At 42.2% G+C, this 23,994-nt stretch overlaps 1 protein-coding gene across 2 annotated transcripts in view; it reads left to right on the top strand.

Moving 5' to 3' along the window:
- Window positions 1-23,994, top strand: part of LOC310934931 (glutamate receptor ionotropic, kainate 2-like) — a gene marked incomplete at both ends in the record, with an annotated part of 71,361 nt that overhangs the window by 34,962 nt on the left and 12,405 nt on the right. For both annotated transcript variants that reach the window (XM_083898736.1, XM_083898735.1), the window contains 6 exons: window positions 14,598-14,741; window positions 15,410-15,517; window positions 16,632-16,745; window positions 16,838-17,044; window positions 18,033-18,256; window positions 22,333-22,451. In XM_083898736.1, coding sequence (XP_083754862.1) covers window positions 14,598-14,741; window positions 15,410-15,517; window positions 16,632-16,745; window positions 16,838-17,044; window positions 18,033-18,256; window positions 22,333-22,451 — 916 coding nt within the window. The remainder of the gene's footprint in view (window positions 1-14,597; window positions 14,742-15,409; window positions 15,518-16,631; window positions 16,746-16,837; window positions 17,045-18,032; window positions 18,257-22,332; window positions 22,452-23,994) is intronic.

Raw genomic sequence — 23,994 nt, 5'->3', positions numbered from 1 at the left:
TTCATATCATTTAAATGCACTGATAGAGAGAAATAATGCACTTAATCTTTCCACTGAATTCATTGGAAAAGGAAGCTTGGGAAAATCTGACGTTATTGTCCCTTTAATACAATTTCCAAAAAGTCCCAGAGAAATACATGTAATTAAAGAAAACTAATGATAAGTATGAATTGTAATGAGTATACAGATGTTTATGCATTTTGCCATTTGATTTAGCGACACTGTGAGCAGGAGAAATTGAAGAATGGAAGGGGGAAGAAAAGGGGAGGATGCAGGTTTTACTGAGTAATACTCGAGGGAAGTGTAAGGGAAGGAGAGAGGAGACACCTTGCTGCATTAACAAGGCCTGTTGGGAGGAGAGAGTGGGATCCGCCTCCACACAGCGAGAACAAGATGGAGGAACCTGTTGTAGGTGGCGGGGGGAGCGTGATTTACAATGCGTGTTTACATAGAAGCGTGTGTTTGTATTGTCCTGTATGTGACTGTGAAACACGCTGAGCGCACAGTGTGAGGTGTCTGATTTAGCGGCTCCTCCGAAGCGAAGTGGGGGGGGTGGGTGCTTCTTCGGCTCTCAATAGTGGATTTGTTGTATAGAACGCTGCTCATAGAGATCTCTGTCTCTGCGAAGCTGATCTCATACCTCACTTAGACGGCACGTTGAGCCAAGTTTGGTGCTCGCCAGTCGATATGATATTGAGGAGAGGACGTTTACTGTAACTTTTCCTGACATTAATCACTTTAGTGGATATTAGATTCTGCATTTCGGGGGGTCCTTTAATTTGTTTGGGATTGACTTCAGCCTCATCACAACAGCAATTTAGATAAGTTCAGTGCATTGGATTTGGTCACATTCAATATCAATGCATGGCGGAGTGCAGCAGATTCTGTTTGGTTCATATAACAATACATTCATTATTAATTACCGTGATTATTGTCCACTTATTTTGGGCCACTTTTAGCTCAGTGATATATTAGTATTGACAACAAAACTGAGTTAGAGAAACTCCTGCAAAAGTTTAGTGTTGTCATAGTTTCTGAAACACACACGTTTAGTTTTTAAGAGCCTCTCATACAGAATTGTTCATTTGTCACATGCACATGAGCCTATTTTACTCATAATCCACCTCGTTTCAATGCTTAATTTGAGACTAAGCTAACAGAATAAGCCCCACACAGACTCACGGGTTGGTTGTGTCCATTACGGCAATGTGATCTCACTCCGTCACATCCCAGTTGGCAGAGGAAAGAGCCTTTTAAAGACAGCGACTGTGGAGAGCAGACACTCGATGCCCTGTGCCGGGCACCACCAGCTGGGCTTGGCACAGCATCAACATTATTAGCACCAGTGCTCCCCTCGGTCCATAGAAGCCTTTTGTGGGTGAGAGAACAGGCAGAGGGGAGATGAGGTATTTAAAAGGACACATATATTATCTTTTGTTTGATTTTCGCTTCCGCTAACACATTATACTTTAATGTGGCTTTTGTTTATTCTCTTCTCATGTTGATAAACTAAACTGCGATGGAGATGAAAGGGAATTACAAATAGATTAAAAATGAAAAACAGATCGCCCCCCCCCCCCCTGAGAGTTACACACTGTATCACACATGCATGTACATGACATTCATCATCAGTATAACGCAAGCGGGCTCCAGCGCTAGAGTTATATAGGACAATAAAAGCCTGAGCAATCAGAGACTACAGCCATCACCAGATGTCTATCATACAATCAGGCCATGGAAAATGGTGCTGGCAGCGGGGACTGGGAGTGTCATGGTCATACAAGTGCTCAGAGATATTGGGTGGCCTTGGGATCTTTAGACAAGCTGTCAACCATTGAGAAGCTGGTCCTCCCAACTACTGTATACACAGACATGTATAATATACACTGCACAGTATAGAGGGGAAAAAGCTGCACATGCTTATGTTTTCCTCTGTATTTGTGCAGTTACTGATTAGTCACAAATTGCCCGGGTTGTCAATGGAAATCCAATTCAATAGTTAGTAATTCTATTTTGATTATTTTATTCACCTTGAAATGACGATTGTGTTTATTGTGTCCTCAAAATGAGCTCCAGGTGCTCTTTCTTGGAGGCCATCATATTTTGTACAGTAGCCCAAAATGGACTATTCAAAAATGTACTCTAGGGAAGGATTGTTTTGTGCTACATGGAGGTCATCATATGGCTTGTTTTCCATCATGGTCCAGTTTCCAACAACGAATGCGACATAACAGACAACAAAGGAGGACATCCAGCAGCTTTTTGCCTGCTTGGTTTGGAGCTGCTTGTCAAGCTAGGCTACGGGTATTAAAGAAACACTGGTCGTAAATAAGTAGGGTTTTTCTGTGGACTAATCGGCTGACTTTCGTTGGTCTAGCTCCACCCATACCTACTCAAGGGAAGGGTACCAAAAAAATGGAATGGTTGGAAAAGTTATTTCAGTACTATTCCTAATGGAAACGCAAAGAAAATACCATACCTTACCGACACGTTCCCCTCAGTGGAAAAGCAGCTATAAAGAGTGAGGCAAAAGGGTACTCAGTTGTTTGCCATATGCAAGTTCACCCCTAGATACCACTGGTCCTTAAATTCCTGCTTGCATACTCATACCCCCAAAAGAAATCACTCCTATAGCTCTACATGCAAAAAGCACCATAACACCATAACAAGCTGGTACATGCCGCCATGAAATAAACAAAACCTGTTCCTGCACATTTGTTTTAAAGTGTTAGCATCATTCTACGTGGACATTCTGGAGAGGCCTCTCTCCAAAAATGCCCCCTGTTCAGGAGCAGCCCAGATGTAATTAGCGCTGCTTGTGTTGTTTACACTGTAAATCAAATGTGGACTCCCTCCATACTCTCTGCATCCTCACAACCAGATGGTGGCAAAATGTGAACGACTGTTTGGCCCTTCAACAACTCCTCCACGCCATAGAGTCCGGATCTTACTGATGGTCGCTGTCGATGGCGCCCCCCCCCTCTCTGAAGTGACTCCCCGGTTTCCCGTGTCCTATTTTTGTTATTGTGGAAACGGCTGACACCGTAAATAACGCACTAAAAGGGCGGGGGAAACCCGCGGAGAGGGTACCCACTTGTCTCTGTAGGTAAGCCTGGCTGGAGGCTGATTAAATACGAGGAAAGGCCTTTCATGTTAAACAGGCACTTAATCAGATGTAGGTTTGAGGCAGCGTGGTGCTAATTAGGGCAGAGTCTGAAGTGGACAGTGCTGCCAACAGCATGCTGTTGCCTGAAGGCTCTAGTGGGACGCCACTGCTCTGAGGATTCACAGACTCTGGTTTGGCACAAGTCATATTGATTGCTCCTCACGCGCGGTCACTCACATTAACAACCTGTGACATCTTTAGCTACACTAGTAGCATGTGGCTCAGGGACGGCGGTGTCAGTTGGTTAGCCCTTTTTGGACACTTTGCTATGAGCTTTTTGTAGACATTCATGACTCTAACGACCTCCAGTGTCACCTTGAGGTTGGTGGATTTGTGGAATAGCGTGAAATGCATCAACTTTTATTTTGATGCATACTAGATGCAACAAGTAAGATTTTGTTTTTCCAGTAGTTTACTATGTGCCCAAATACCTACACGTCTAATTTTAGCTTGGATCCTGGGAAACATGCGATGAACGCAGTTTCACAAGCACTATGCAGCCGGTACTTCTCGGCGACACTAACTTTTTGGGATATTTGTTCAATTGACAACGTGATGATGAAAACGACATGAAGTTACCCTACCGGTCCAGTAGGAAACAGAGCCACCATGTCATCACTTTGCAGGCCTTTCTGGGCTTCCAGTTGTCGCCACCGTTCAAACGCAGCACCGATGTTCACTCTGGTCTTGGATCGCTCTGCTTCAGCCTTTGTCTCGGCGGTAGCTTTTCCCCCAAAAAATGTCTTTTGTTTGCGACCAACATCTGTTGTTGGCAAATTTTCTGCCATAACGTTGCTGCAACTGTATTGTTGGATTTAGCAAGCTAGCATAAGCTCTGGCGCTGTCTTCTGAGCATGTACGAAGAGGGGTACGCACATATGGGGGGGAGTGCAGGGTCAGATTGATGCATCACGATCCAATTTTTGTGACAATGCATTCATTAATTGGGTTGTGAAGAGGATTTTAAGCAATACAGTAAACAAAATGCTCCAGCAAATGATCTCCCACCCTTCCTTTAACACAGCGCCATCAACTCACAGCCACCAGCATATAATCTTTTAATGTTGTGTACTTAAAGCTTGTTACGTTCCGATTCACCCATTGTCGGGCCCTTTTGGAAAACCTGATTTGCAATTATTGTTTTTTTTTTTTCGGTCCCTAGCAGCAGCACTAGAGGTTTGTTCAGGACAAACAGAAAAAAAAAATGAACTTGTCAGTATGAACAGCCTGTGCATGTTTAAACTACTTTACCCACTTGGGTATAAACAAACACACTGTGATGACCCTGTTTTTCAAGATCGAATCAAAAGCATCATGCTGCATCTGTCAGTATTTGATGAGATAAATACCTCCAACATGATATCAATACTGGATAATGCATGTACACACACATCAGAGATGTGCTGATGCTGTCACTCCCATGGGAACCCTCTATTTTAAAGTCTCTGCAGTGCTGTTCTTTATCCGTCTTTAAAGTGCACTTAAATAGCCATAAATGTGCTTCCACATACAGCCATAAATCAATGGATTTCGTTACCCAGGGGTTCTCATTGGAGAAAGCCTGTCTCACTTCCTCGTGACAAAAAAAAAATGTTCCGTTGCCTCAGCATGTGGGAATGCAACGTGAGAAAGAGATTAAACCTCCGCCACCGACACACAAAAGAAAGAGGAATGAACGACAGTGATGACATTGGCAAAGTCTTCCCGTATAATATATCCACACTCTGAGCAACATCCACACACGGCTCAGAACATCCAGAGGAAGGAAGAGGAGGAGGAGGAGGAGGAGGAGGAGAGAGGGAATAAAGAATGAATGGAGAGACAGAAATGGACGAAGGAGAGACCAAAGGAGACATGGAGAAGAAGTTACAGTCAGAAAGAGAGATGACACTGTGCAGAGTCTCAGTCACCTGAGGGACCCCCCCCCCTCCACCAAAGTGATGCGACATGGCCACCTCTCCAGAAACAGACATAATATAGTTCATAAATCACATGTGTCACATTTCACTGTTTCTCATCTCTTTTTTTTTTTATTTTACTTTGGTAGTTGAGTGAAACTTTTCTGACACATTACAAAGCATGTATGTGACACCCGGTCAGACCATGGACAAGTGGAAAGAGAACTTGTAACTCGAGGGTTGCTGGTTGGAGTCCAACCAGGTCACTGCTGCTAATTCTAGGAACGTTTCTAGTAGAGGATTGGGTTATAATGCAGAGAAGGAATTTCCCTAAGGGGATTAAATTAAGTACGAAAACAAAAAGCACGCAAAAGATGCCAGAAATACATGGTGTCATCCTACATACATTGCAGTTATAGTAGTGATAGTAGCAACATATTCTTGTTTTGCAGAATTTATAGAGGCAGAGGATGAAACTAATCCAAAAAAACAGAAAATAAACAAAAGTAGAACAATGCTGAGAACAAAAAAATTATATTAGAGATCAACTGATGTCGGTTTTTCTATGGCCAATTTAGCAAATTTTTACAAATGCAATGCAATGCAGCCAACGGCCGATATTTGATGCCAGTTAATTTTGCTGATATTTTTGGCCATTCTTATCAATCAATAGGGGAATTTAGTAAGTTTCTGAGAACTGTGTAAAATAATATAATAACTAACAATTAGTCATTTGAATAAATCATAATCAAACAGTGTAAACAGTGTGTATTTGAATACAAACAACTGGTACATAGTTGTATCTTGGAATATGGACTGGAAACTGAAAAAAAAGAAAAACGTAAATGTTATCTTCCCTTATTTAAGCTGTAAAGGTAAAATTCTTCAGACACTTAACTTGCACTAAACTGTAAAACTACAATGTGTTTTTTCTCCTTGAATAGACAGAAATAAACTTGTATTGCTCGTTTCATCTAATACTAAAAAAAACTAGACGGGCATCATGTGGAGGTGGTTGTTTTTGATGAAGTTAAAATCCATCACTAATTATATCCAGACATGTCCCACCAGTGTCCAGGCCCTTTTTTTGTTTAAGTATTATTATTTTAGTCAGAACAATAAGCCACTGACTGAGAGTTGAGTCCTGATTAAAGGAATGATCATGTAATGGGGCATTTTTCTTACATAAGCCTCAGTTTGACTGAAACTCAGAAATCCAAAAAAGCTTAGTCTGACAGCACAGTTTGTGACGGTGACAGTCTGTGGCACCGGCTGCGCAGCGAAGCAGCACAGATACATATAAACTACGGCATGAAACGAATAATTACCTCCTTCCTCTATCAAATCATCAAACCCCGCGGGCCTGTCTGTGATCTGAGGGCAGACTGACTTCAAGCTCAGAGAAAACAATGAGCTTCTCTCTCTCTCTCTTTCCCACTGACATAGTGACTCTGATGCTGCTGGCAATGCTGCATGTGTGTGTCTCTGTGTGTGTCTGTCTCTGTATGTGTGTGTGTGTGTTGTTGACGCCCGGCAGCTGCAAGCCAGCGATGCATGGTGAATAACAGGTCAGTGTTAATCTTATTAGGGCTAATAAGATGTATGTGATATGTATAAACAGTTGCAGTGTGCACATGCAGCCGCAGCACACATACATCTACAGGCGGTAGTGTGTGTAGGTGTGTGTGTGTGTGTGTGTGTGGTAAGAGGAATGCTGGGTAGTGACTGAGTGATTTCGAGGGGGGGTAAAAAGAAAAGGAGAGATGTCATTTTTCAGGGGTGCTACGTTATCAGAGGAATTATAGAATTATGCGCAGGTGGCGAGTCGATATGAATACTGATGTCGTGAAAATGAATATATTTGTGTACACACACACGAACACACGCGCGCACGCACAGCAGAGGAGCTATAGCTCGGTTCGCAGTCGCACCTGCTCTAAATGAGGAAACCGTACGCAACCACGACAAATGAGGCATGCCTCTGGGAAGCCCTGCGAGTCGAGGGGTTGTCATCGCGTCTGACTGTGTGTGTGTGTGTCTGTGTTTTTCCTGTGGATGTGGCACGCATGCTACATCTTCCTAATTGGTGCCCGCATCTGTGCTAATGTTTGTATGTTCTTCACGTTTCCTGTTTGGTAAAAGAGGGAGGAGGCAGAAAAAGTTAGTAACCCGGCTACTGCCATGTAGTAGTTTAATTGATCAAACTGGTCAGGGCTAAATAGGAAATAATAGAAGAAGCTAGTATGGTTGCCAAACATTCTGTAAAATACAAATTTGTTCAAGAAGACCTGGCGTCATCACCTGGTCGGACCAAGGACCTTTCTATACAATATGGGGATTAGGTAAATTTGACACTCTAAAGGCCACACTATGCTTCTTCGACTGTGTAATGCGTTATCCGACTGCGTAACCACGGAAACCCCTCGAGCCTTCATAGTTCTCCGTCGTGGTGACGGATACGCACTGCAATTTCCCGCCCCATCAGTAGGGGTCGCTATGCAAGGTTATTGTGCGTTTGGCTACAGTGAGCAATGGCGTCCGAGAGAGAAAGACTGTTGTTGTTGTTGTTGCAGCGGAATAAAATTGAAACAGTGGCCGTTTCTCACCTGAAATAAAAAAATTCTGTGTCCCGGAACGCAGTTTAAAGATCATTTGTGGCGAGAAATTAGCTATTTAGAGTGTAAACAATTGGTTTGTGTATTAAGATATGACGTATTTATAGTTTGGTAGCGACGTTGTCGGCGGTGATCAGCTCCGCCTCTGTGGACAGCAGCGTTATCTCGGCCTGTCCTGAGGACCAATCGCAGCCCTTGTAGCCGTCTCCGTTGTCCCTTGACGGAGTGACGGACACTTAAAAAATATTTTGTGCAGCCGGAGACTACGTAGAAGGGTCTCCAGCGACGTAGAAGGGTCTCCGTAACCTATGTAGAGCACTTTACGCAGGAGTATACGTTGGGCTTAAATTGACCATAGGAGAGAGAGTGTACCTGTGATGGACTGGCTGAGATTGGCACAGCACCCCTCCACAAGCCCTTATGTGGAGGATACAGCGGTAGAAAATGGATGGATGGATGGAAGTCAGTGCACAAACCATGACAGAAAAATGACAGATTGGTCCACTCATGAGAGATTGCACGATTCGTATAAGGGGGAAAATACAGACGTGAATGGCAAATTGCAGCCGTCGTGTTTTCTCTGTCGGGCACGGCGGAGTCTGTGTGATCTCGAACAGCAACTACACGAGCAACGAGAGGCTCTCAAAGTTCCTCCTCATTATTCGTGTTTTGCACCGTTTGAAGTGAAGTTTGCTCAGAGAAGATTATTAGTTATTAAAACTGTTTGAACTGCTGAAAAAATGTGGTTTTATGTTGTTGGTTTCCAGCAGTTTATTAAGTGTAATACCAGCCTGTACATAATCTGTAAGAACAGAGAAGTTTGGCGCTGTGAGAAAAGAATGACGTCATGGAGTTACTTATTGTTGACACAAAATCCATGCAGAACTTCTTTCTTGTGTTCCCTGTGACGACTTCTCAAGGGTTCTGCACTTGAGTTTCTCATCAAGTATGAAATGTCCAGGCCAGAACTAAATTTGCTTTTTGCCACCTCAAGAAAAAGGACAAATATCGAGTTTTGTAGAAGCCAGTGCTCGGAAGAATGAGATAACAGGTATATATATATAAAATGTTGTAAAAGTATAGAGTAAGAGTATACCCTCCGTTCTCCCAAAGAAATTGATATTTTTAGGTTGATGGATGGTAGGAATGAATGTCAACATGCCACAAGCTAAGCTGAAATGTGCCACATTTACCCGGGATAGTAAAGTTGAGCTTCCATAGCTGGATTTACTGCACACCGAAACCTACATGGCTTAAAGACAGGGTTATCTCGGCCAGTGTTTCCCAATCCCGATCCTCGGAAAAACCCACTGCCCTTCATGTTTTAGATGTTTCCCTTCACCAGGACTGAGACACGCTGATCTCACACAATCCACTGAAGTAATAGATTGTGTGATTTCAGTGGAAGGAGACAAAGATTAGGATTTGGAGATCCGTCAGACTTTCCCAGGAGTCTCAGGATCATGTTCCATGTTTAGGTCTCCAAACACCCCCACAAGGCCGATGCTTGTCTCTGAGACAAAGACCATAAAGATCACTCTTAAGATTTGTTCTTTAAATTGAATGCAAGAGCTGTGAGTTTTCATTTTATAACACCCTGACCCCCCTCCCTCCGCTCTTGATCTCTCTCCAAATCCATCCTTCCTTCCATCTCATGCCAAACTCTCTTTTTGTTTCCATCACAGAGAGAGATTTTCAGGAACTGCTCCAGCATCAAATGCAACTGGAGGGGAGAAAAAAAGGGGATGGAGCCAGGCAATATTTAATATATCACAGCGAGCGGAAAGTTAAAAGATGAGGGGAGAACTTCCAGGAAGTCAGAGAGGGAATGAAAGGATGATATTAATCATTTAAGGGAAGGGATTCATGGAGTGTTTTGGCCTGTCCAACATCTAATAAACTGTATCTACCACTTGTATCTTGAGTTATGATAAACAAATCATTCTGTCTTAACCCTGTAAAGCCCAAACCATTAAATAGTTGACAGAAAATTCCACTTCTTTGAAACTGGAGCCTTGATTGGTCCTTCTGAACAAACAATTTTTTTTTTTTTTTTTTTTTTCAATATCAATTTCCATATAGGAGTTTTAATTTGTATCATATTTGCTTTTTTTTCTTGAACAAAAAATACACAAACAAATCCAATTATTCCAACAAAAACAATGCAGCAATGGAACTGGCAGGATGGTCGTCTGGAAAAGATTTTAGTTTTTTTTTTTTTTGCGAAAAAATTGTCACATTGCTCATGTAGAGGGCTCAAAAACTCATGTATCACATATGATACGCTTACCTTTATAGGGTTAAGCAGCATATACAGCTTTTTTCAATCTTCCCCTTGAAACTGGATACGTCATAATGTACATGAAGCCTCTCGGGGTATATTAATTTTAGCATATCTAATGCTTTGCTTATCATTTATGCACCTTTGAGGGCATTTTGTTGTTGTTGTTGTTCAATGTAACCGTTATAACAGTTTAAATTAAATCTCACAGTTATTCATAAGATCTTTCTCTTCCTCAAGTGCAGCCCTGGCCTGTGACTATACCTTTAAAACAACAACGTATGGAAAAAAAACAAATGAAACTGTTGTGTTTCACCTCTGGCTGCTTTGTGTGTTTGCGTTGTGATGCACGACGACACAAAACAGTTTGATCTGGAGACTCTGTGCCGCAGAGAGTATATAAGAGAGAGAGAGAGAGAGGAAAACAAAGCAGCTCCATCGCCTGTTGTTCCTCGAAGTCAAGGATAGGAGATAACATCTGGTGAGCTTTTGTAATCTGAGTCATCAGTGTCCTGTCTCACAACCAAAAAAAACAAAAAAATCTGAACTGGATTTTCTATTAGAGTGTAATTCACTGTGAAAAGAAAAAAAAAGGGGGGGGGCGATTTAGGACTGTGTCTTGTTTTTAAGTAAACACTTGTGTTTTTCACAGAATATATTTATAGCTGTAATGATTTATTGGAAAAGGCAGTGTGCATAATGCAGTGACACCAAACTGAATAACAACTTAATAGCGTTGGGAAATAGAAATGGGATAATTGAACTCGGATGAAAAAAAGAAAAGAAAAGGAGGGCAGTGTTGTTGTTTTTGTTGGAGGAGGAAAAATCACAAGCAACACTCGAGTGAAGGTGTATTTATTATTCTAAAGGCATTAAAATAAAAGGTGACACTTCAAGTAACATACTAGCCCTTTATTAGTAAATATTTAACCCCTATATAGGAAAAATCTTAATTCATGTCATAATAGAGGTAGAATAAGGTGTTTTATGATGTGCTTAATGATCACTAATAAAGGGCTAGTATGCGACTTATACTAAGCACCTAGTTAATGGTGAATATGTGCTTCCTCATCTAAAGTGTTACTAAATAAAAATATAATGAATGAGTTTAAAAAAAAAATGTATTGTGTACTTTTGGAATGGAAAACAGTGGTGAACGTACGCTGAATGTGATTGTAGGGATGTGAATCTTTGGGGTGGCTCACGATTCGATTACGATTCTTAGAGTCACGATTTGATTCAAAATCAATTCAACCAATTCGATTCAAACAATTCTCGATTCAAAAATGGATACAATGCATAGTGTGTTAAGGCAAATTATGGCATCAAAACAATACAGTTTGTATAAGATAATGTGATAATGTGATCACACAAAGGCAAACTGAAGACAAAAGTTAACATTTATTCATTCAAAACAAATAAAAACTTACTTACTGTACAAAAAAATAACTTGCATAAACAAAAGCTAAGACTAGCTGCATTTTTCTTCCAGAAGGTACAATAATAAAGTGTACACAAATAACACAAACTGGTGTTTTGTGTGGTTTTTCAAAAAATTGTTTTTTGAGTTTTTAAGTTTATGAATCAATTCAGAATCGTGGATGTTTACAATCGGGATTCCTATGTGAATCGACCCCCCCCCCCTCACGCCTATGTTGTTAGAACTTTTGTGAATTCACTATGAGAGAGGGAGGGTGCAGGTAGTGGTGGTGGGTGTTTGAAAATGCATGTGGAAGAAAACGCTGGATTCACTCCAACAATAAGTCTTTGTAACATAGCTGGCAACACAATAATTGGATGATTGAACATGATGCACTTTCCCGCTCAGTGGGGAGAATAGTGTTCGGGGTTTTGGATGGTTCAAAAAAAAAAAAAAGAGAAGAAATTCCTCCTCTCTATTAAAAAAAAAATGTATTAGTGAAATGGCAGACTGGTTTTTTTTTTTCCCTAATCAGCGTTAACCGCAAACACCACACACACACACACATAGACTCTGGGAGAGCAGATACGGCCACATAGCTCTTCCATTTCCCAGCAAAGTAGTGGAGATGAAAGAGTGCAGAGATTGCTCTCCCATCCTCTGATCTGCTGCTGCTGCTGCTGCTGCTGCTGCTGCTGCTGCTGCTGCTGCTGCTGCCTTTGACATCATCAGCCACCATCTCCAAACACACAGGGGAGAACGAGCTAAAACTGACAATCTGCCTACAACCGCAACCACACATGAACTCCTTTTACCCCCTCCTCCTTCCCCTGTCTTGAACGTCCTCCCCTCTCTCCGCGCGGCGCCGACTGCAGGATGTATTTCTCTAATCGGCCTGCCACCGTAAATAAGGTTTGAACGTATTTTACATGAATCACTCTCTTTCGCCCCTCCCAGACCTTTCATGTACCTTCTCTCCCTCTCCTCCATGTGGATGTCATGGATGCTTTACTGCACCTATGGAGATGAACGTAGGGAAGTGAATGGAGCTAAGCAGCGTCTCCGTGAGCCCTCCCTTGCTTTGTGCTCGGCTGTACTCGAGCACGGATCATTCTCTCTGACAGCCGGCACATTCACAAAGACCCCTATAGCTACGGCCACTTTGTGTTCTCAAAGATGTTTTTTTTTTTTCTCATACTCCCTCCCTCGCAGGTTTGGTCATCCAGGACTTGTCACATAAGATCATCGCCGCAGTGTGTTTCCGTTGTGTGTGGGACTGTGGAGAAGAGGATCTGAGCTGAGCTGTAATGTGTGGATCTGAGCAAAAACTGAGTGCACGGGGCTGAAAGAGAGAGAGAGGGGGGTGGGATTCATAGTATATGCCAAGGTGGAGTGGTAAAGAGTGTGTGAGAGATATTTCAGCGTGAGCGTTTTACTCCTTTTGATGACTCATTACTGGCTGTACAGTACACGGAGAGTGTGTGTGTGTGTGTGTGTGTGTGTGTGTGTGTGTGTGTGTATTTATCACGTTAAGAGACCAGTCAGAGTTGTGCATTGGCAAGAATGTGGCGATACTTTAGTGTCGGACACTGGAGAAACACTATAAGACTGTCATATTGTTTATGCGTTACTCTACACTCGTCCTGTAATTCTAATTGTAAAATATCGTTCTATCTTATTTCACTATTTTAATATCCATTCTATGTCCGTTTTGTATTTGGATTGCCATATTCATTCTGGCTTATCTTCCTTTTGTCATTCTCTTTGCTTATTCTATATATACTTCAGACCTCTGTCCCTTGCGGTGCCGTAACAGGAGAATCTTCCCACTGTGAGGTCAATAAAGTGGAATCTAATCTAATCTTACTCTACTGCAGTTTATCTCAACACGGAGGTGATGACATGATTGTGATTCCACAAGCAAGACCATATATTGTGATTTATTGACCCACAAAAAAGTATTTTTTTTTTTTTTAACTGATAGTATAGATAGTAATGACACAATTTGCAGTTTTCTTTATGTAGTGAGACGAGTGGAAACATAATTTATAAGTTGATACCAATCTATTGAAGAAGACCCAAAACTAGCGATTGACGACATCAACCTTTTAACACCTAAGCCTCAAAAGTTACGTCATTTCGTTTCTGTTCATTTGTTTTGCTTGTTTTAACCGTAAAAGGGGCCAGAAAATGTCCTGTGAGTGCTTTTGTCCAGAATAACTGTCAATATATGCAGTTTACGGCATGTCAAAGTAGTGTATTAACAGTTTAAAATGAAGACAATACACTCGAGTTGTACATGAACGACCGATTTTGCGTGTTTAATTTGAAATTTCAACACTGTAAAACATGTTTAAAATAACATTTGTGTTTGAGTCTTTGTCTCAATTTTCGAATACATGACAGAACATGGAAACTTATAGTATGTACAGGCGTTTTTTTCCAACTCTCTCCTCTCTGGTGACAAAGACGCTGATTCGCCAGAGTGAAATTACCTTAATAACCACACGTTGGTTTTGGCTTGCAACTTCTCAGCTTTTCAGAAGCAGTTGGAATTTTTCCGATAGCACAAACCGTTGCGCGGTGTTAAAGGGTTAACTAACTCTAGAAATGAGAAATAGGCTAATTTCCCTCATAGACTTCTATTTCAGATGAGTTCTTGTTGTTACCTCTGTCCTTCCACTGAGGCTTCACTCGTCAAACAAAAATGCTCCGTCCAGTTATTATATACAGTGAGGTAAAGATCGTGTGTGCTATTTGAGCCACTATGGTGTGCATTATATAAAGCATTCTTCTTCTTCATCCATCCCAGCTCTGCTTTGTGTACATCCAGCACAATAAAGCGTAAAGTGTTCCAGTGAGAGTGGTCCTGTCTGCACTGGTGCCTGTTTTTGAGTTGCCTCTCTCTGGAGGGAAACAGTCACACCCATCAGGAACCATTAGTCTTCACACTGACACACTGGGCCTTCCACTCCCTGACAGAGCTTTCTCAGCGGCCCAGACAGTGGTCGGGTAGCTTTTCTTTTTTTTTTACACTTTAACAGACTGTGCCATTTGTGGGGGGGGGGCATTTACTGCAGGTATTAATCCTAATTTATGTTATGTTATGTTATGTTATGTTGTGCCGTCTATAAGGAGTAAAAGCGAGTCACCCGAGACTCCAAAGGTCACGTTGTTCAAATGTCTAAAGATTATCTTCCGCCTTCCTCTTTTGCAGACGGACGCGGCGCTGATGTACGACGCCGTGCACGTGGTGGCCGTGGCCGTGCAGCAGTCGCAGCAGATCACCGTCAGCTCGCTGCAGTGCAATCGCCACAAGCCGTGGCGCTTCGGCGGACGCTTCATCGGCCTCATCAAAGAGGTACGAGCCCAACGCGGCCGCGCTGACTCGTCTCGACCTCTGACCTCTGTGGTTGATTACAGTGCTTTTACTGTGTTTTTCAGCATTTCTTCCCAAAAGTCTCTAAATAACCACTGCATTATCCACAATAACTACTTCTTTTTTTTTGGAGCTTTCATCTTCTTTCTCCCTTGCGTATCTCCACCTGTTTTTATATCAAAGTCACTCCTGTGTCTCCTCAACGCGAGTCAGGGTCAGCCATTTTGCTTTGTTCTGCAAAGTACACCGGATGCTATCATTGTAGATAATTTTCAGGATTGAAGCGGCTGCCGCTTCTTCCACCGTTACACCCACCCCAAACCCCCCCCTCCTCCTCCTGCGTCTGCCGTCGCTCTCCATGCCCGTCTTTTTCCTCCGATGGCTTTGAAGTGAGACTTCAAGCACAATGAACCACATGCATAATGAAGTCTTACCTGTCAAACTTTCTTCTATTCTTTTCTTGTTATGTTGTTGAAGAGGAGAGAGAGCGAGAGCTTGAATTCATAATTAAGGAAGGGGGGGGGGGGGAAACTTTCATGGTTAGAGGTTAGATTGATATTTTTTGAGAGAGAGAGACGACTTTAAGGTGAAGGAGATGATGATGATGTACTGAAGAGTTTTCATCACGCTGTATTTCATCGTTCACACAGGCTCACTGGGACGGCCTGACGGGACGCGTTCTCTTCAACAAGACAAACGGACTGAGAACAGATTTCGACCTGGATGTGATCAGTCTGAAGGAGGAGGGGCTGGAAAAGGTGCTTCTTCTTCACACTGCATTAAAAATGCATCAGAATTGTGTCTCCTGTGACTACATATGATTGGATGTCTGTTTTCTAAAGAGTCTGTCTGGACAGATGTGTCTGCTGTCAGCGTGTTTGTGAGACAGAGAGAGAGAGAGAGAGAGTGTGAGCCAATCAAAGCTTCTCCTGTGATATGAAAACAACGTTCTAAAGCACCACCATAAAAGAAATCATGTGAAGATCAGAGGCGAGGATTGTGCCGGAGGCTGCAAATGAAATTAACAGTACGGGCCCTGATTAGGGTAAAATAGTGTGTGTAACCGCCGCAGATCAGAGGAACGCCAGCTGTGGAGGCGGGCTCTAATCTGGGCTGAGAGCAGGTTTGTGTGAGTGTGGACGCGCGCGCGTCCTCAAACCACCTCTGCGCGTGGATTTTGTGGACACTTGAAGGACGGCATTTATTTTTGTAAATGCTTAGTTTTAGTTGTTTTTATCCGTTTTAGTGTTCGATTTGTGTATATTTGCCAGGTGCAAGAACCAAAAAGGTCATATAATAAGTATTGTGTCATAAAAACACAGCAAAAGATGCCATTTTAAAAATGTATGAGGACACATACAAGAAAGTAGCCTGAAGTGCAAAATTACAAACATTACAAACTGCTGAGGTTGGATGCAGTTAGTGTGCCAGGTTAAAATCAAATAGCCAACCGACTAAAGACATACGTGAAAATAACAACATAAATAATAGTAAATTACCCTCACGATGTTCTTGAACGTCTTGTTTTGTCCACAAACCAAAATAATTCACTTTCATTGATTTCTTTGTTATGAGGATCAAAGAAACGAAGAAAATATTCACATTTAAGAAGCTAAAACGGTCAGAAATCTTGTTTCAATAATGGAAAAAAAGCATCAAAATAGTTGATGATTAATTTAGTTATCGATTAATAATCGATGAATCGTTTCAGCTCTACTCATGAGACACAGGGAGTTCAACCTGAGGAAAAATATTAGTTAAAAAAAAAAAGGTTTCATATAATAATAATAATAACCGGGGTCTGAAATGTCAAACTCTTGGTCTGGAACGTTAAAGTGGTTTATTTTCATCCATACTTTCTTGCTTCATCAGATTGGAACGTGGGATCCTAACAGCGGACTCAATATGACAGAAACTCACAAAAGCAAGACGTCCAACGTCACCGATTCTCTGGCGAACAAATCCCTGCGTGTGTCCACCATACTGGTAAATGCAGCCCATTTAAAACTCAAACATGATACACTGTGGGGAAAAAAAATACAAATAAATGACACCTAGTGTCTATTTCTCTGTTACAGGAGGAGCCATATGTGATGTTCAAGAAGTCCGACAAGCCTCTGTATGGGAACGACCGCTTCGAGGGTTACTGCATCGACCTGCTGAGGGAGCTCTCCACCATCCTGGGGTTCCGCTACGAGGTGCGGCTAGTGGAAGACGGGAAGTACGGCATGCAGGACGATAGCGCGGGCCAGTGGAACGGCATGGTGCGAGAGCTGATGGACCACGTGAGTCATGGAGCGACGCCTCGCACAGCTTAGAAATAAGGGTTCCAAAAGGCTGAGGTTCTACCTGGAACCATTTTGCTTCTGAAAAACCCTTTCCCGAAGAAAGGGTTTTTCAAGGGTTCTTGGTAACACTAATGGTTCCAGTAAGAACCATTTTGATCCAGAGAACCCTTTAAAAACCCTTTCCCGAATAAAGGGTTTTAAAAGGGTTCTTGGTGGAACCCTCCAAAAGGGTTCTCCTATGAGGACAAGCCGAAGAATCTTATGTGGTTCTACTTAGCACTTTTATTTCTAAGAGTGTAGAACTCGGATATGGGATATTTTAAACTTTTGGGAACGTTTCCCCGTACAGCGTTGATTTGTCAAATTGGTTCCAAAGACAGATTAATGGTTTCATGTGTTTTCCAAAAGCTCGTTCCATATTTATTTCTTCATGCCAACTCACAAAATGACTTTTTTGGAACCATGTGTTTATGGGAATGATATCTTTTTTACAAATTCTTGAGAGCTAACAAACATGAGCCTGTTTATTTGGTGCCATCGTTTTTTTGAAGACAGACGAGTTCATACAAGGATAAATAAATGATAATATACACCTTCCTTCTTATGAATTATTGCTGAAACGATCTTAACACTACATGGTTTCTCGTCGGTAAAGACACTGATATAACACCAAGTAAGTTTGTGTCTGAGCAGGCACTGTGCACGTCGAGGAGTGGCTGATCTCACAGAAGGTGAAGTTGTCGCTGATTAAAATAATCTGTAGATTGGAGCCTCGGTGACTCACCTTTGACACCAACCGCAGAAGAAGAAAGATCGAACAAATAACATGTAATTTCCTGGAGAAAAAAAAAACTCAGCCACCTCCCTGGCAATCCAACTGAACTAATGACCCTGGCTATTTTCTCTCGTTTGTTGTTGTGGCAGTGTTGTGTTTGTTCGTTTTTGCATAATTTCAACTCTTTTTTTTGTTGTTTTCTCGCCGCAGAAAGCCGACCTGGCAGTGGCTCCTCTGACCATCACCTATGCAAGAGAGAAGGTCATCGACTTTTCGAAGCCCTACATGACGCTGGGGATAAGTATCCTGTACCGCAAGCCCAACGGCACCAACCCGGGCGTGTTCTCCTTTCTCAACCCCCTCTCGCCTGATATCTGGATGTATATTCTGCTGGCTTGCTTGGGTGTCAGTTGTGTGCTGTTTGTCATCGCCAGGTAACGTGTCAACGCTGCCCTTTACCCTTCACTCTAAAATCCTTATTTTCTTCCTTGTTTGCGTGTTTTTACTAACATAGTTTTTGATTTTCACTGAAAATCATTCAGCTGTGACTGTTCTACGGCTTCAATCAATATCACATTAATATATGACCATAAAGTGCCATGTCAGTGTTTTTTTTTTTTACATTTGCTTTGAATTTACACTAATATTTACAAAGCTTTTTATGTAGAAAAATTATTATCATGATTTAAAATGCCTTTACGTGCCTTGAATGCCTTTAAGACTTTCACATACGATGCAATTTGATCTCAAGTGGGCCGGACCAGTCAAATAATACCCTATATTTTTCCCTTTGTTTTACATTTTAATGAAGTAACTTTTTACAAAATATTATGAACAACCGGAACTTTCCTGAGAAAAATAAGTGCGATTTCAACAATGTTGACCATTTATGGATCAATATGGATTTAGAATCACAGGTGTCTGGAACCGACAAATATAGTTTAGTATTAACTTTAACAAATTCATCCCACGGGTCGGATTGGACCCTCAGGTGGGCCGGCTCTGTCCCGCGGGCCGTATGTTTGACACCCCTGCTTTAAGAGATGGTTGCCAAACAGATTTTTTGATCTTCCCAACATGTTTTTTTTTTTTTGCTCAATTTCCATTCCATGCGATAATAAAGTAATTATTTAGTAAATATAGCAGTTTTTTTTCTGAAAACAAAAAATTTGAAAATGAGGGACTATGTTTAATGATGTTCCTTTTCCTGCTTTAGGAAAAGCAGTTGGGAAAAACACTGGTATGAGTCTACATCATTTGATTTCTTGCACTATTCCTGCTATCACCAACTGTAAAAACCAGTAACCCATGTGATTAACCAGCTGTAAGAAATTCTCTTACAATATCGTTATGAACCCAACTGATGCATGTTACGACGTAAAAAAGACGCGTGCATCACGCCTCCTCTTCGCTGTGCTCTGACCGGGCTTTTAACGCATGTTTCATCAAATGTTACAATGGCAAAAAAAAAATGATCACACGAGGAGGTAAAAGCAGCAACTGTCACCTAAGTTAGCTCAGAATATGCAAATTATACCCAGTTTCCAGTTCGTCACAGTGGGGTAAGTGATTAGCATGCAATTATATTGATATTCTTCTGGATGGGATGAAAATAGCCTTGTTTAATGTGTCAAATTATAAAGCTTTTTTTTTTTTTTTTTTTTTTTTCTTTCCAGCAAAGTTCTGCCAAGTGTAAAAACTGAAGTACAGTGTTCTTTACAGGTCACCGAGCTCTCTCATAATTGCGGTATTGATTTGCACAGCGCGAGGATTGATCGTTGAATCCACCCAAATGCCGAGTATATTATTTACTTTAATCCCCTGCAAATGGAGTAAGTGGCGTAGTTTTTATGAAGTCCTGGCTTAGCGCAATAAAAACACCTCACAGTCTCACATGGGGATTCACAACAGTTTTGAGCCACATATCGCACTTTTTTGTGTGTATGATTTCACGTTCCAGAGGTAGAACATTCTACTGAGTGGTTCACTTTCATCTCTGTTTGTAACTAATGGTATATTCTTTCTAGCGATGGGTACGTTAATGGCGTCAACGTTAACGCATGTCATGTTTACGCGCCAGAGTCCAGGCACCGTTTACCAGTTAGCTCCGTTAGCTGTGTTAGCTCCTTTAGCGCCTACAGTCGAACTAACCAGCGTACCTGTGTGCTGCGTATGTGTGACTCTGTGTTTAAGTTTAGCGTTACTTTAGAGACTAATTTTAACAATCGTTTAAACTTGACGTCACAAAAACGCACGTTAAACGCGTGACGAGTTTCCATGATGACTGACTGGAAAAAGACACGCATGTTTACGCGCCACGGCACCGGAGTCCAGGCACCGTTTACCAGTTAGCTCTGTTAGCTGCGTTAGCGCCGTAAGCGTGCCTACAGACGAACTGGAGTCAGGTCTGTTTATTAAACGAAAAAAGCAGCGCTACAAATAACCAGTGTACCTGTGTGTTGCGTATGTTTAGCGTTACTTTAGAGACTCATTTTAACAATCGGGAGTCACGTAAACATGATGTCACACGAGTCTTTTTCCGGTCAGTCGTCACGTTAACGTGTCATGCGTAAACGTGGGTTAATGTTGACGCCGTTAACCGATATTAACGTACCCAGCGATAATTCTTTCTGATTGCATCAACCTTTTCTCAGGTAGAAAATCTCGATTGCCTGATTCACAACTGTAACATGTTTACTGCAACATGCTGCAGTTTTGTTACGCGTGTGTGATTTCAAAACCTTCAAACGCGGCCTCTTTACTCGGCCTGAGCGAAGAAAGGCAACAGATCTATAAAGTCAGCCAGAGTAATTGAATCCAACTGACAGTTAATGGAGGAAGCGTTTTGTGTTATTGTGACAGAGAACGTGCGAAGAGGGAATAGGAACAGGAGCAGGAGAGCTGTGGGGGGGGGGGGGGGGTAGAGAGGGATCTTTTTAGAATTCCGTGTGCAATTCGACATGTCCCCTGTGCTCGGTGTGAGGAGGTGACCTTACCCCCCCTCCTCTTCCCGGTGATCGGTGTGCAGAACACGGCCCGCAGGAATACGGTCCAGCTCCAGGCAAAGGTCATACGGAAGAATCATAGAGCTCGGTGCATGCAGAGCACACATGTGGATAGAAACAGCACATGTTATTATCTGATGGCACCCGCGGTTTAGCCTGAGGCTTTAGCTGAACATTATATGGAAAAATAAAAAAAAACATAAATAAATCAGCAGATTTTGAGAATAACTTGATTTAACCGATGGAGATCTGCACTCCCACACATGGAATTCTACATGGCTCTTCAAGGCCAATGAGCCGTTTCAGTTGCTTCCAAGGAGACGGAGCTCATTGACATTCCTGTAAATCAGGCGTCCTGATGGGGGTTGACGGGGGAAGAATTACCGCGTGTCGTCGCAGCCATGACCACGTAGATGATTCTCAAGAGGACGCTGCGGGAAAATAGGTGTAAAAGCAAAAAATAAAAATCAAGACCGTTAATTATGCTGCTACGGCAACAAAGAGGCGACCGAAGGACAGATCCACTGCAGTGCAGCCTCTACGTGAAGCGCCGCTCTTTATCTTATAAATAATACGCCGTGTACACATGTTTATGTGAAATACACCGTAATATGACACATTTATGGAGCCTCGAGCGCACACGCCGCGAGGCTGATTAGCATGCGACCGTGCTAAGAGGAGCAAAAGCTCCCAAACAGCATTACCTGATGAGCACCCCCCCCCCTCAACCCCCCGCATTAGCGATGTTCCCTCCATAACCACTTCAGCACAAACTCAATCAGTTCCTGATGCTTAACGCAAACCCAATCACCCCCGCGCTAATGCCGTGCCACTTTTGCTTAGGATAATAAATGAGAAATGTCCACAGCTGACCTGAAGATGCTGACAACCAGTGCTGAAGCAAGCAAGGGAGTGTTGGAGAGAGGGGAGGGGGGAGGGGGGGCGCGTCGCTGCGGTGGGGATGGGTTGAGATTAAAGGTGCGATGGCAACGTGAGTGAAAACAACGAGAGAGGGAGGAAAGAAGAGCACAGTTCCCATTTTGGTGGTTTCAGGAGGACGTGGTGTCTAAAATGTGGTTATTGCAGTTGCTGGGGGGGATGGGGGGGGGGGGGTGGGGGTTCTCCTGACTCAGTTGAATCCCAATGAGCTCCCAAAGATCATCACGTAGCAGGACATTATCACCAGTGACAGTGTTATTCCAGCCTATCGATCGGTTCTCACAATAAACTGATGGCATTTGAATATGCCAATACGTTGATCTCGGCAAAAGCCTGAATGATTTCGCTTTTAGCCTCTGCAGAAACGGACCCTCGGGGTGGTGGTGGTGGTGGTGGTGGTGGTGGTGTTGTGGGGGGGGCATCGCAACACAGCATTCCTGCACATTAACATTCTCTCTGCTCCTGCGTCTTTAAGATGTATGTTTTTAATTTTGAACACGCTGTGCTCCTTTTTTTGCTCTGCACTGACATGTCTGTCTCTCTCTCTCTTCTTCCCCTTTTTGTAGGTTTAGCCCGTACGAGTGGTACAACCCGCATCCGTGCAACCCCGACTCAGACGTAGTGGAAAACAATTTTACTCTGCTCAATAGTTTCTGGTTTGGAGTCGGGGCTCTCATGCAGCAAGGTAGTTGCCTCAGGCCTGTGGCTGCTGGTGCTCTGTGGAGCTCAGGCTCTCTATATCCCACTGTCTCTGAGGGGTTGGGGTTTTTTTTTTTTCTGACACCAGTGGCAAGAGAGAGGCCTCCAGGGTTCTGCACAGAATTTAGATTAATTGTGCATGTAATGTTTTTTTTTAATTAGATCAACTTAGCTCATATAGGAATCGCGGGTACATGTGGATATGAGGGATTTAAATTTATCACCACTTGAGTCGAAATCAAATTACCTGAATTAAAAAAAAAAAAAAATGCAGATTTTAAAACCTTTTATAAATATAATTACATTTATATTATCAGCCTATCAGCTCCGCACAACTCTCTCTGTCTGACTCCGTATGGGCGATGTTTAGATCTCGTGTTGCTTAGCAACGTTCCCCGCACTGTTGTTTTATGTCGAGACAGACAACGGCAACATTGCCGCAAATGTTTGCAGTGTGACTGAAAACACACACAGAAAAAAAACAAATTATGTTTTATTTACATGTTATACTGTTCAAATGTCAAATTTAACAGGCAAAATCTGGCATTCATGTACAACTACAGTGTTTTTCTTCATTTTAAATTGTTATTACACCATTTTAACATGCAGTACACTGTAAATAACTGCTAGATATTTACGTTTTTCAGGAAATAAGCAAAAAATAAAAAGTCCAGATGAACATTTTGAGGCTTAGGTGTTAAAGAGTTAAATACTTCTTTTTAACAGGCTTTTATTTAGACAAGGGTTTTTTTTGTTTTATTCTTATTGTTGCGTTTTCCCATATTTTTTAATTATTATCAGGGTTCGAACATGACTGTGCAAGAAACCTATTGAAACTGAAGCAGTTATTATATCTTTAGTATTATTATTATTACTATTTTTCCGCCAAATTTCCGAATCGCATTTTTGAGGCTTTTCCCATGCCCCAAAACTCACCGATTTTTGCGACCGAATGTACGTAAAAAATTGGATGTGGGAGGGGCCAATAAGCGTCCAAATTCACCCTGAACACCACGATTATCGTACACGCACGAGAATCGGTACACGTGTGTAGAAGAAACGGGACGAAGAAAGAAATTACATTATCACCGGCCATCTTTATTGAATTATTTTTTCCTAGTATTGCGTTGTGAAGCACTTTGTGATTCCATATCTGTAAATAAAATGTACTTACTTACTAAAACAATAACAAATATCAAGAAAAGTTACACACTGCAGCTTTAAGATAACGGCAGGATAAAAAAAAAGAAATCCGTCCCTGTATCCGCTCAGATGGCCTATAAATCTGCTCTTGATCACGGCGCTGACAGCACCCATCATCCTCTCCTCTTGCCCTTGGTCCATCAGCGCTCAGAGATCAGTGGGGTTTAGAGTCAGGATGTGAGGTTACCTTGAGTACATGACATCTCTGGCACAAACTGCTTGTCACTCCTTCACACTTTTATGACGGTTCAATATTGAATGTGCTTTATTTGATTTGACTGATTTATGCATCCCCACCCCTTTCTTTCTTCCTAAATAGCACCTCT

Source organism: Microchirus variegatus (assembly GCF_963457635.1).
Source record: "Microchirus variegatus genome assembly, chromosome: 12".
NCBI classification, from domain to species: domain Eukaryota; kingdom Metazoa; phylum Chordata; class Actinopteri; order Pleuronectiformes; family Soleidae; genus Microchirus; species Microchirus variegatus.
Note: the sequence above shows the minus strand (reverse complement) of the source record. Positions and strands in the feature narration are given on the sequence as shown.